Source organism: Bufo bufo, chromosome 2 (assembly GCF_905171765.1).
Source record: "Bufo bufo chromosome 2, aBufBuf1.1, whole genome shotgun sequence".
Taxonomy (NCBI): Eukaryota; Metazoa; Chordata; class Amphibia; order Anura; family Bufonidae; genus Bufo; species Bufo bufo.
Window position 1 is genome coordinate 282,953,429 of NC_053390.1, and position 12,642 is coordinate 282,966,070.

The 12,642-nt window shown below is 47.8% G+C and overlaps 1 protein-coding gene across 3 annotated transcripts in view; it reads right to left on the minus strand.

Moving 5' to 3' along the window:
* Positions 1-12,642, minus strand: part of SLC8B1 (solute carrier family 8 member B1) — a 58,418-nt gene that overhangs the window by 24,986 nt on the left and 20,790 nt on the right. For all 3 annotated transcript variants that reach the window (XR_005776197.1, XM_040416626.1, XM_040416627.1), the window contains exon 3: positions 675-804. Coding sequence is in view for 2 of the 3 variants with exons in the window: in XM_040416626.1 (XP_040272560.1) it covers positions 675-803 (129 nt within the window). In the remaining variant the exon portion in view is untranslated. The remainder of the gene's footprint in view (positions 1-674; positions 805-12,642) is intronic.

Consider the following 12,642-nt stretch of genomic DNA (forward strand, 5'->3'; position numbering starts at 1 on the left):
TTTACAGCACACCACCCTAGAAATGTCGCTATGGAATATAGTGCAGTCTGCGGGCACCAGGTTATAGAGCAGGAGGAGCTGAGCAGATGGATATATATAGCTTTATGGGAAAAGACTCAGTATGACTTGTCATTTTTACATCAAAATCTCTGCTGTTTCTGAGCGCAGTAGTCAAGTGGGTGGTCTCATCAGTGATGGACTACCTTCTCTGTATTAGTGTGTATACATAGATAGCTGTCAATCACTGACCGGACCGCCCACATGACTGGTGATATCTCTGCAGCTGTTGATCGTACAGACTAAAGAAAAGTATAGTTTTAATCAGCATGATGAACCCTACCAGGCAGTATGTCTGGTTTAGTAGGGTTGATCCTGGTGACAGCGCCTCTTTAAGTCAATAAGTAAAAAAAATAAGAATTGTTCACTAGGCCTGAAGCAACATTCAGATTGTTACATATACATTACAATTCTGACTACTTGGAACCCTTGGGACCGTGGAATAAGTTGGGTCTCTGGTTAGCACAGGTCCTCTTGGGTTGGTGCCATGTAATTCTGTGTAATATACTTACAATATGTAGCCCCCATACCTGGGCCTACCCTACTACTGTGGCGTCAACAGCATGGACTACAAAAAGCACAAACAAATGCAATTTTAAAAAAATATTCCTACTCACGTCAGCTTCTTCTCCGGTATAGTTCCCATGGGTCTCTAAAGATGGAAGGCCCCAGGACAGTGGGACGTTGATGGCTTCTTGACTTGAAGATGTGGTAGTCATGAGCCATTGTAAAGTCGTCAGGGGCATCCTATGTGTTTAGGAAGAACTATCATCAAAATAAGAACAACATTATATGCAAAAAAATCCTTCTGCATTCTGAGAGCACATTTCAGCCCTCCACCGCCCGCTGTACCGACACTGCAGAATGTGAATACCTCTTTCCTGAAGGAGTCATGTGCAACAGAGGAGGAAGTAAAAGTCACATCGTTAGAATGAAGAAACAAATCATTCACACACAGTCCCCGGACAAAAGAAACCACAGCAGGAAGCTGTCATGTGCCACTCTCCTTACTTCTGTAATATCTGACAGTACTGATAAGATGGTGAATGATTTCTCAGCTTTAACCAGTCCAAGACTCAGGCTACTTTCACACTTGCGCTGTTAATTCCGGTATTGAGATCGGGCAGAGGATCTGTTTTGAATTTACACATCAGGATGCATCTGTTCCGTAAGGATGCGGTTATGTGAAATCAAAAAGGAAATAAATAAATAAAATCGGATCTTTTTTTAGGTTCCTAAAATACCAAAAAAAAAAAACGGATCCAGCGCCGAATCTGTTTTTTTTTATGACTGGACACAAAAACCAAGCTTGCAGCAGTTTTGTGTCCGGTCACAGAAGACATCCTGATGCATCCTGAATGGATCTCTTTCCGTTCCGAATGCATGACGACCAAACGGAAACATAAAATTTTTCTCGCATTGAGATCCTCTGCCGGATCTCAAAACTGGAAAACAACACAAGTGGGAAAGCAGCCATAGCCATTCCATCCCGTTTACAACTATATACATTACACAGCTTTCATTCAAGTATTCAAAAAAAGTCTATTTTTCACAACTTTTTAATAGCTCAACGTGCAACTAAAATACTTTTTTGTGTCCTCTTTCTGTTATATTTTTTTCAATACAGGGGATATATAGTTTATATGTTGTCTCTGATTTATCTTTAAAGGGAATCTGTACTCTCCAAACACCCCTCAAACTAGTGTAAGAGGTGTATAGGGTCAATGACGCCAAGTCCAATTGTCTTCATGGAATGAAGAGTGTCGGCTGTGCATGTTTGCGATACGTAACACCCACAGAAAGGAAAAAAGAGAGAGTCATGCACATGAGTGGTCACCTTTCTATTCGTTCCCTGCTTGGAAGAAGCCACCATTGGCTATTTTAACAGGTGGAATGAAAGTCGTGGACCACTGTTCTGGAGATAGGTATGGGGCCCAGGCTAATATGGGGATATATCATAAATGTCTATAACTGGAATAACTATCAATAGATTGGGTTAACTGTCAGATATCTACTCCAATAATGGAGCATAAAAACTACTACTTCAAAATGACCTCTACAGTTTGTAAATACTTCAACACAATAATGAGTGTATCATCCAAATTTTTACGAGAACGGGATAGACGCACCCAATTCTAAAGCTGGCCAAAGCTGTTGGCTGAATGCTCGCTCAGCCGACAGCTATCTCTCCAGATCCCCCATACACATGCATGCTCAGTACAGCTGAGCATGCATGTGTTGTGAAAGAGAGGGGGGCACTGCCCGACTCCTCTATCAGCGTCTGAATAAAAGACTCAGAGAGTCAAATTCCACTCCCCGATCCTCATTTCCCCGAAATACAAATTAGATTGTCAACTGCAATTGCTGATAACCTTGGGTTCAGCGAGCATACAAAAAAAAAAAAAAAAAAAACAGCACGCCAAGTATTTAAATTTACTTAAATGATTGCCAAAAATCCTGACATATAGATTTGAAAGGCTGGAATTACAGTCCATGTACAAGCAATAATGCCACGGGTGGGACGAGCTGTGCCAAGTAGCCGCCTCTTAGTTGTATTTTAGGCCTTATTCACACTGTCGTTTTTATCCAAAAGAGAAAAGTCATCATTTTTCATTCCCCCTCTTTAGGGTACATGCACACGTTCAGGATTCATGTGCCGAGAATCCGCACTGAAATCCTCAGTTGTTCGCAGGCAAATCTGTTCAATTGGTGTGGATTTGCGTGCGGATTTTACTTATGAAGAAAATCCGGTCAGGAAAAATTAAATAAATTGACATGCTACGGATTTTAAAATCCGCACCGCAGGTCAAAATCCGCGCGGAAAAATCCACATCGCGTGCATTGAGAATTTAAAATTCTCATAGAATACAATGTTCATGACCTACGGTGTGGATTTTCCGGACGCAATCCTGATCGTGTGCATTTTGCCTTAGGGTCTACTCTTTGCATTTCAAAAACTACATCACACTGCAGTGTGTGAACCTGAGCTAATAATTTTGATTATGGATCATCATTTGGACCTTTTCAGGACATTCGGTAAAGTAAACAATTTACCTAAATAGAACATGTCCCATATATTTGCTTAGTCATAAAGCAGAAAACGAGCAGCTACATAATAATCCACTGTGGTTAACGGCCTCTCCTCATCAACCCCGAGGCCTCTGTTTATGCTTGTAACTGATTTTACACCCAGTTCCCTTGGTAATCTGGAAACAAAATGGGGCATTGAATGTAGTAGATATGCAACACGTATCTCTCACACAAAAGTTTATTTATACTCCACCACCGGAACAAACAAGAAAGAAAGATGCCTATATACCCAAGCAAGCCGGTGCACAGTGATGACAATATATTATTTATCTGGGTTTTGATTTTTTTCTTTAACTTTAGATGAATGTCATTTTTGTAGGTTTCTTCTTTTAGGTCCTGATTTAAAATGCCTTCACTCCAGAATTCTGACTTCAAAAAGTCGCAAAATGGGTCACTTGCGACTTTCCGGGTTCACTATTTTGTGACTTTTTGCATTTTTTCACTATTCACTCCAGTTTTGAAATAGGGATGGCAAAGTGGGCATAAATTAGCCATGTCCCAGAGTTTCACTCCAGATTTACCGTAATCACTGACACTTTTATTTTTAAAGTTGCAATCTCACTTCAGCAGCAAAATGGACTTCAAATATTCCACTTATGATACATTTCCCACTTAGTTCATTCTATGTTAGTGAACAAATGGTTAAGGCTGCAGCGCAGCCTGTAATTGTGGGAGGGGCATGCAGCATTTAGGCCGGCACGCACCTCCTCTCCAGCCTGGCGTTCCTGCGGCGTGCTCAGCGTGCAGTCCGGTCCTCAGCAGTGACCTCCTTACTTCCAGGTCCGCCCCCCTCAGCTTCCTCCAGCTGCGTCTCCAGCGTTCGGCTCTCCTCCGTTCCCGGCGTCTCAAGGATACCACGGTAGGTTAAGCGCAGGTTCTGCCTGTCACCTCACGCTGCCTGGGTGAAGCGGCCTCCAGGGTCTCGGATCCCTTGTCTGCCTGGTCAGGGTCCCTGTCCACTTCATCTTCTTCTTCTGTCTTCTCCCCTTGTCCTGGGGCATGTTGTCTTCACTGCTGCACGTATTTTTCACTGTCTCACCTGGGCGCTTTTGTGACGTGCTCCTGCGGGCTGTGGGACGCCCGACAGGTGGGGGCCATTGATTCCCCGGGAATGGCTCTCGCCTAGGCGTTTTGCAGCACGTGCGTCCGCGCTGTGGGACGCCCGACGCCCCGGGAGGTACTCGTGCGTCTTTTTGGGGCGTATTGTCGTGCGTTCCCATAGACTCGGGGGGCGCGCGACAATAGGCGTACGTTTGTCCTGAAGCCGCATATTTCGGATGCCTGCGGCTTCGTGCCCGCAGGGCACGACATTCTGGATGCCCAGGTCTGAACCAACATTGGGCAGCCCGCCTACCCGCGGTGAGTTGAGGCTTTGGTCTGCTCCTGCATTCCGCGGGTTTCGTTCCTCGATTTGCGGGTGGGTGTGTGGTTCCTGCGCATGATTTACAACATTCCCGTCCCCCAGCTGTAGCATGTTCTTCCTCCAGCTACTGCGGAGTCTTGTCCAGTACTCTGGGTATGACAGCCTCCGCAGTCGCCAGTACATGTATCACGGGCCTCACCTCAGGTTGTCCATCTTCTCTTACACTACGGCTCTCGGTCCTCCGAGTGTTCCGGCTCACAACATTCTCGCCACAGTCCCTGTCGTTGCTTGGTCTTCCCGGATCGCCCGGGCTCTCTCTCTCACACGGTGTTCATCCTGTCTCAAGCCTTGGATCGCCCAGGGTCGTCTCTCTCCGGTTCGCCCGGTCCACGTATTTGTCTCCTGGATCGCCCAGGTCTCTTCCCTAGTTCGCCTGGGGGTTCTTCTTTCTCCTGGATCGCCCAGGTCTCTTCCCTAGTTCGCCTGGGGTTCTTCTTCTGTTCCCTGGATCGCCCAGGTCTCTTCCCTAGTTCGCCTGGGGTTGTTCTTTCTCCTGGATCGCCCAGGTCTCTGCCCCAGTTTACCTGGGATTCCTCCTTCCTCCTGGTTCGCCCAGGTCTGTTTTCAGTTTCTCGGCCATCTGGTCGCTCTGCATTTCACGGGTGTGGGTTGTCCATGCTTCTTGCTTCCAGTCGGCATGTCCCTCGTGCCCCTGGGTCATGTCTCAGGCTCTTTCGTTCCCTGGGCCAGCCTGGTCGACTGATCCTTTTCGGCGTCTTACCTGTCACCGCTTCCTTTGGGGGATCGCCTCCCGTCTCTCTTCCCAGCTGTCGGTCACCTGGTCTTCATATGCATTATCTTTAGATCGCAGGTTTCGGTCCGTTTTTTCGGCTCGCGTCAGTCAAAGGTTTAAATCCTTTCTAAGGTAAGTTCAGGTCATGTTCGATCCTCTGAGGACCGCATTTTCGTTTGCTTTTCTCTTCTCTTCTGAAGGTCTGGGTTTTTCTTTAGCTTACCGGTTCGTTATCGGTTTCGGATCTCCGGTTCCTTGGTCTTGGGCTTCTTCTGGTAAGTATTTTGAATGGTTTCGTTTCCCTCACCTTTCATCTTCATTTTAGGCTGTTCCTTCGCGACCGCAGCTTCGTTTCCCTCTCATTTACCTTTCCGCAGGTTAAGGATGTCGCACGTGTCAGAGATGGAAGACAATATTTCCCTTCCTGGAACATCGGCTTCGGGTCACTCCGTCAGCGCTTCCTTGCGGAGCTGGACTGTGCCTAGGCTGGTCACCGAGCTCAACCGCAGGGGGATTCGTCATCCCGCGTCAGCCCACAAGGCGGAATTATACCGCTTGTTGATGACGGCCCCGAGTTCAGTGGAGAGTCAGTCTAGCTCTCCTTCCATCCAGCAAGCCCTGTCCCAGATTCAGTCCTCTATCAGCGGGCTCGCCAGTTCTTTATGTGACATTCAGGCCAGGGTTGCAGCCCTCGAGTCCAGACCCTCGGCAATCCCACCCTCCCCAGTGGTGGCACCCTCCCCACCTCTAGATGTGGCAGGTAGGCCAGCTTCTGGTCCTCTGATTGCCCCGTCTCACTTCATTCCCGAGCATAATAAGAAGGACATCCTGGCTGGGAAGGATGTGAATTTGGCCTCCATCCTCATCGCCTCCCAGGACATCTCGGAGAATCGGATCATTAATTGCGGGGAGGTTTCGGTGGTCTTGAAGGCCAAAGACGCCAGACTTAACCGCAAATTGTCCATTCCCGAGTTTCTCCTGGCCTTTAGCCTGTATCGGGACATTGTCTGTTCTGCCAATCCGTCCAGGAGGGAGGAGCTTGATACCTACCTGTATCGGGTGTCGGACCTGGGCCACAAGTACGGTGGCTCAGCGTTTTACGATTATCACAGGTCCTTTTCCGCTAAGGCGGCAGCAGCCCTGTCGCAGTTTCAGTTCATGACTAATTGGGCTGATCTCGACATGGAGCTGTTCTGCAGTCATTTCGCCGGTCTCAGAGCTCCCTCCTGCACCTCTTGCCAGTCCATATTCCATTCCTCTGACTGGTGTCCCGATCGGGCTCATCCTTCCCAGCCGGGAGCTGCTCCTAGTACTTCCGGGGCCACCAAGCCCTCGGCAACTCTGGACAAACTGGGCAGACCAATAGTCTTTTTAGGTAGCAGCCAGGTCTGCAACAACTTCAATGCGGGGAGTTGTGCCTTTAACGCCTGTCGAGCTCTTCACATCTGCTCGGCATGTTTGTCGGGCCCATCCGCGTTCGGCTTGTACCAGGAAATCTTCCAAGAGCTCCTGACTAGCCGACATTGATGTAGACCTTCTGGCTGTTCTGCTGCAGGATCACCCAGACCGTCTTTTCGTGGCCTTCCTCTTGGCCGGGTTCAAGGAGGGCTTCCACACAGGGCTCGTCACCCTGCCTCACGGGTCATGGGAGGGTCCCAATTTGCGCTCGGCGTTCGGTGACCCAGAGGCCGTGGATGCCCTCCTTCGATCCGAAGTTGAAAAAGGGTTCATCATTGGTCCCTTTCTCCACATTCCGTTTCAGTCCTGGCGGATCAACCCTATTGGGCTGGTTGTGAAACAGTCTTCAAATAAAAAACGCCTCATCTACGACCTGTCAGCGCCTCATATGTCATCCACTCCAAGCCTGAATTCTCTTATCCCTTCTGAGGAGTATTCTATGCAATACTCGTCAGTTGAGGAAGCCATTCAGCTCATTCTCCAGTCGGGGGTTGGGTCTTGGCTTGCCAAGGTAGACATAGCCGATGCCTTCAAGCTTCTCCCGGTCCACCCGCATCTTTGGAGATACTATGGTATCAATTGGTCGGCCAGGTTTTATTTTGCCAACCGCTTAACCTTTGGGTCCAAGAGCAGCCCCTGGCTGTTCGACCAGTTTGCCAGGGCTCTCCATTGGATCCTGGTGCATCACGGAGGTCTTCCCATGGTAATTCATTACCTAGACGACTTTTTGCTCATTGAGAACCCTCATCCGGTCCCCTCAATTCCCGCTACCCTCTTGGAGTTCTTCTCCCTCCTCCAGGTGCCCGTGGCCAGGGTAACCTTTTTGGGCATCACGTTAGATTCCATCAAGATGGAGGCCAGTCTGCCCCCTGAAAAGTTGACCCGGATCCACTCTGCCATCTCCCGGGCGGTCAGCACTCTGTCCCTGACCAAGGCGGAGCTTCAGTCCTTACTGGGTCTGATGAATCACGCCACGAAGATTATGCCCCAGGGCCGATCTTTTCTGGCCAGCCTGTTGCATCTTCTTTCCACAGTTCCTGACCAGGATTCTGTTGTCCACCTGAACTGCCACGCCATCTCGGACCTTGCCATGTGGAATACCTTCCTTTCGGATTGGAACGGCATTTCCCTCTTCGTTCCCCGAGGTGGCCTCCGGAAATCCAAGCAGACCCATCTGCCATCGGTTCTTCTACCCTCCTGGAATTATACCCCATCATGGCTGCCGCCTTGGTCTGGGGCAGCTCCTGGTCCAACTTGCCGGTTTTGTTCGTCACGGACAACCAGTCCCTGGTCGATATCATCAATTCCGGCAGGTCCAAATCTCTCCGGGTCATGGCCCTGCTGCGGAAATTAGTGTGGCTATCCCTCACCCACAACTTCCATGTCCGTTGTGCTCACATTCCAGGGGATTCCAACACTGCCGCTGACGCCCTCTCCAGTTTCTGTTTTTCCACTTTCTTTCAGGAAATGCCCGAAGCGGATCATTCCGGCACTCAGGTTCCTACACTCAGCTCATTCATCCTGGATTAGCATCTCTGGTGGTCCAGGCAGAGAGACTGGTCGAGGGTTCCCTTTCTCACAACACGGCTAGGAACTATCGGGCCGGGTTTACAGCTTTCAGCAAGTTTGCTCGAGAATTCCCAAGGGGTCAGCTGGAGGAAACCTCATATGTCATGGCGTTCATTGCATTTTGCCACACCCGCCTCTCTTTGTCGCACAATACCATCAAGCTATATTTAGCAGGGCTCCAGCATTATCGCTTGATCGCCAGGCCAGATGGGGGTTCCATCCTCGCTTCACAAGCCGTCAAAGCAACGCTCAGGGGTCTGCAGAAGAAGGGAAAGGGTCCACGCACCCATAGACAGCCGGTGTCGGGGGAATTGTTCAGAGCCCTATCCTCGGCCTTAGACGGCAGTCCTTTTGGGCCCTCTCTCAGCACGGTTCTGAAGGCGGCTATTTACCTCGGGTTCTACGGCTTCCTCAGGCCTGGTGAATTCACGTCGGGCTCCGGGCGTCATAGCTTCCTCCAGAAACGCCACCTAGTCTGGTCCGCAGACCATTTTGTCCTCCATCTCCCGTCCTCCAAGACCAACCAGTTTGGTCCCCCCACCGAGATCAAAGTTTTTCCCTTCAGGTAACCATTGGTGCCCGGTCGAGGTTCTGTGGCAATTATCGTCCTGCTTCACGGTCTCTCCACCAGACTCCCCTCTTCTGCCTTGTGTAGGTAAGCCACTCACCACATCGAAATTCATGTCCCTTGTCCGGTCCCTGATGCAGGGGTTGGGTCACGACCCCAGTACTATTTCAGGTCATTCCTTCCGCATTGGGGCTGCGTCGGCAGCTTCTAGGCATCAGGTCCCCGCACATGTCATTCGCTGCATGGGGCGTCGGCGTTCGTCCTGTTTCACCCGTTATATACCAGATCCCCAGGCAGAAATCTTTCAGGCCTTCCGTACACTGGCTTTGTAATATTCAATTAAACTATGTTACCTATTCAGAGTCTTTGGCCCCTTTTCTTGGCGTACCCGCGATCGTGGCTCCCGGCACACCCCAGCCACTAGGTTCAGGGTTAAGGGTTTCCCCTTTTCCCACTTCCACCATCCTTAGCCCTGACCACAAATGGTTAAGGCTGCAGCGCAGCCTGTAATTGTGGGAGGGGAATGCAGCATTTAGGCCGGCATGCACCTCCTCTCCAGCCTGGCGTTCCTGCGGCATGCCCCTCCCTCCCCTTTCTTCCACTCTCACCTTGGGTATGCCCCCTTTTCTTGGCGTACCCGCGATCGTGGCTCCCGGCACACCCCAGCCACTAGGTTCAGGGTTAAGGGTTTCCCCTTTCCCCACTTCCACCATCCTTAGCCCTGACCACAATTTCTATGTGATAGATAGTGGGATCAGTGGCGTAGCTATAAGGGTCGCAGCAGTCACAGTTGCAACTGGGCACCTAAGCCAGGGGGTGCTGTATTTTTTGTTTTAGTGCGTCTTATAACGTGAAGTCTAGTAAGCATTTCCATTATGGAAGTGCTCACTAGTCTGCAGAAGGTGGAGGGAGTGAAGCGCGGTCACCTCTCCCTGCTTGTTCTACACCGGGCTGCACTGTACTGACTGCAGATAGTGTCAGGACATAGTGCGCGCATTATGACAGTGCGGCACGGGCCCGGAGAAGACCAGGGAGTGTGACCAAAGGGGAGAACGCCAGACCTAGAGAGTGGCAGCAGAGCAAGAGAGGTAAGTTAATGTATTTATTTTAATGTATGATCTGAGGTCTCATACTTGGTAGATCTGACATAGAGGTCTAATTGGGGTCTGATCTGAAGTCTGATTGGGGAGGGGGGGATCTGACATGGTGTCCTGATCTGAGGTCTGATGCAGGGGTCTCACATAGAGGTCTAAAGAGGGTCTGATCTGAGGTGTGATAAGGGGAGGGGGGAGTCTGATCTGAAAGGTAAGGGAGTATTTTTTCGTACTGGCACACAATATAAGGGGGTATTTGTACTGATGCACATTATAAGCTGGTAGTTTTTGTACTGGCACACATTATCAGGAGAAGTATTAGTACTGGGGGGCTATGGGAAACAGGATTACTAGTATAGCACAATAGGGGCATTATTACTATTGGGGGCACTGTTAACACTGTGCCATGTGGGAGATAATCATTTCTATTTGTGGGAATTTGGGGATCACTATTACTGTGGGGGGCACAACTAGCACAATTATTTTTTTGGGGGGGAAATTATGTTTACACTATTAGTGTCGGGGATGCTATTTTCTGGGTGCAGTTATTTTTTTAGAAAACTAACTGATGGTCACTATGGACCTGAATACGTCTTTGGATCATGTACTGTTTTTTAGTTAAAACTTCACTTTTATTGTTTTATTTAATACACTTTGTCATTTCTTATCTCTATATAAACATCAACACTCTATAGACAATTTTAAATTATCAGTGGTGCGGGCTAGCTCTGTCTTATTGTTTATATTATTTACTGTTTTTTGTCACAGTTATTTCTGGCCTATTCTTTTTTCGGTGTATCTACTACTGTCACCTGTATAGCTATTTATATGCCCCTATGGTGAGGTTCGCTACCTTCATCTATGGGGTCGGTGGTATAATCTTTACTATATTTCCAATCGCTGTCATCACCACCACTGCTGCTGCTATACACCTATTATTTCCTATCAACTGAGTAGCTATACACCTGCATTATCCCCTGAAGACGCTGGTTACCCAGCGAAACATGTCGGGATGCAGGGTGCCTGAGTGTTAAGTTTTAGACAGTTAGCGGGTAAGCTCAAATATACGAGCGGATGTATAGCTACACAGGCGGCAGCAGATAAAGCCACAATACAGGCTAGTAATATCAGTTGATAGGAAATAATAGGTGTATAGCAGCAGCAGTGGTGGTGATGACAGCAATTGGAAATATAGTAAAGATTATACCACCGACCCCATAGATGAAGGTAGCGAACCTCACCATAGGGGCATATAAATAGCTATACAGGTGACAGTAGTAGGAACACCGAAAAAAGAATAGGCCAGAAATAACTGTGACAAAAAACAGTAAATAATATAAACAATAAGACAGAGCTAGCCCGCACCACTGATAATTTAAAATTGTCTATAGAGTGTTGATGTTTATATAGAGACATGAAATGACAAAGTGTATTAAATAAAACAATAAAAGTGAAGTTTTAACTAAAAAACAGTACATGATCCAAAGACGTATTCAGGTCCATAGTGGTGACCACCAGTTAGTTTTCTAAAATAGTAAACGTTGACATGTACTGTGAGGTCAATCGATACGTAGTTGCAGTTATTTTTTTAGGGCACTGTACGCAAAAAAATATTAAAGGGGGCACCATCTGTGTGGTACTAAAAGAAAAATTATCATGGCGATCTGGTATGAAAGGAGAAGATTAGGAAAGAGAATATCTACCTCAGAGAAGACATTACTGGATGTAAGAGGTATGTGGTGCTGAATTACCCTGTATGTTTTGTAGAGAGGTATGTAATGTTTTCCAAGTTCAGTCCGGTCCATAAATATTGGGACATGGACACAATTCTAACATTTTTGGCTCTATACACCACCACAATAGATTTGAAATGAAACGAACAAGATGTGCTTTAACTGCAGACTGTCAGCTTTAATTTGAGGGTATTTACATCCAAAATAGGTGAACGGTGTAGGAATGACAACAGTTTGCATATGGGCCTCCCACTTGTTAAGGGACCAAAAGTAATGGGACAAACCAATAATCATAAATCAAACTTTCACTTTTTAATACTTGGTTGCAAATCCTTTGCAGTCAATTACAGCCTGAAGTTTGGAACGCATAGTGATGGCGATGCTCTGCCAGGCCTCTACTGCAATGGTCTTCAGTTCCTGCTTGTTCTTGGGGCATTTTCCCTTCAGTTTTGTCTTCAGCAAGTGAAATGCATGCTCAATTGATTTAGGTCTGGTGATTGACTTGGCCATTGCATAACATTCCACTTCTTTCCCTTAAAAAAACTCTTTGGTTGCTTTTGCAGTATGCTTTGGGTCATTGTCCATCTGCACTGTGAAGCGCTGTCCAATGAGTTCTGAAGCATTTGGCTGAATATGAGCCGATAATATTGCCCGAAACACTTCAGAATTCATCCTGCTGCTTTTGTCAGCAGTCACATCATCAATAAATACAAGAGAACCAGTTCCATTGGCAGCAATACATGCCCACGCCATGACACTACCACCACCATGCTTCACTGATGAGGTGGTATGCTTAGGATCATGAGCAGTTCCTTTCCTTCTCTTCCCATCACTCTGGTACAAGTTGATCTTGGTCTCATCTGTCTATAGGATGTTGTTCCAGAACTGTGAAGGCTTTTTCAGATGTCGTTTGGCAA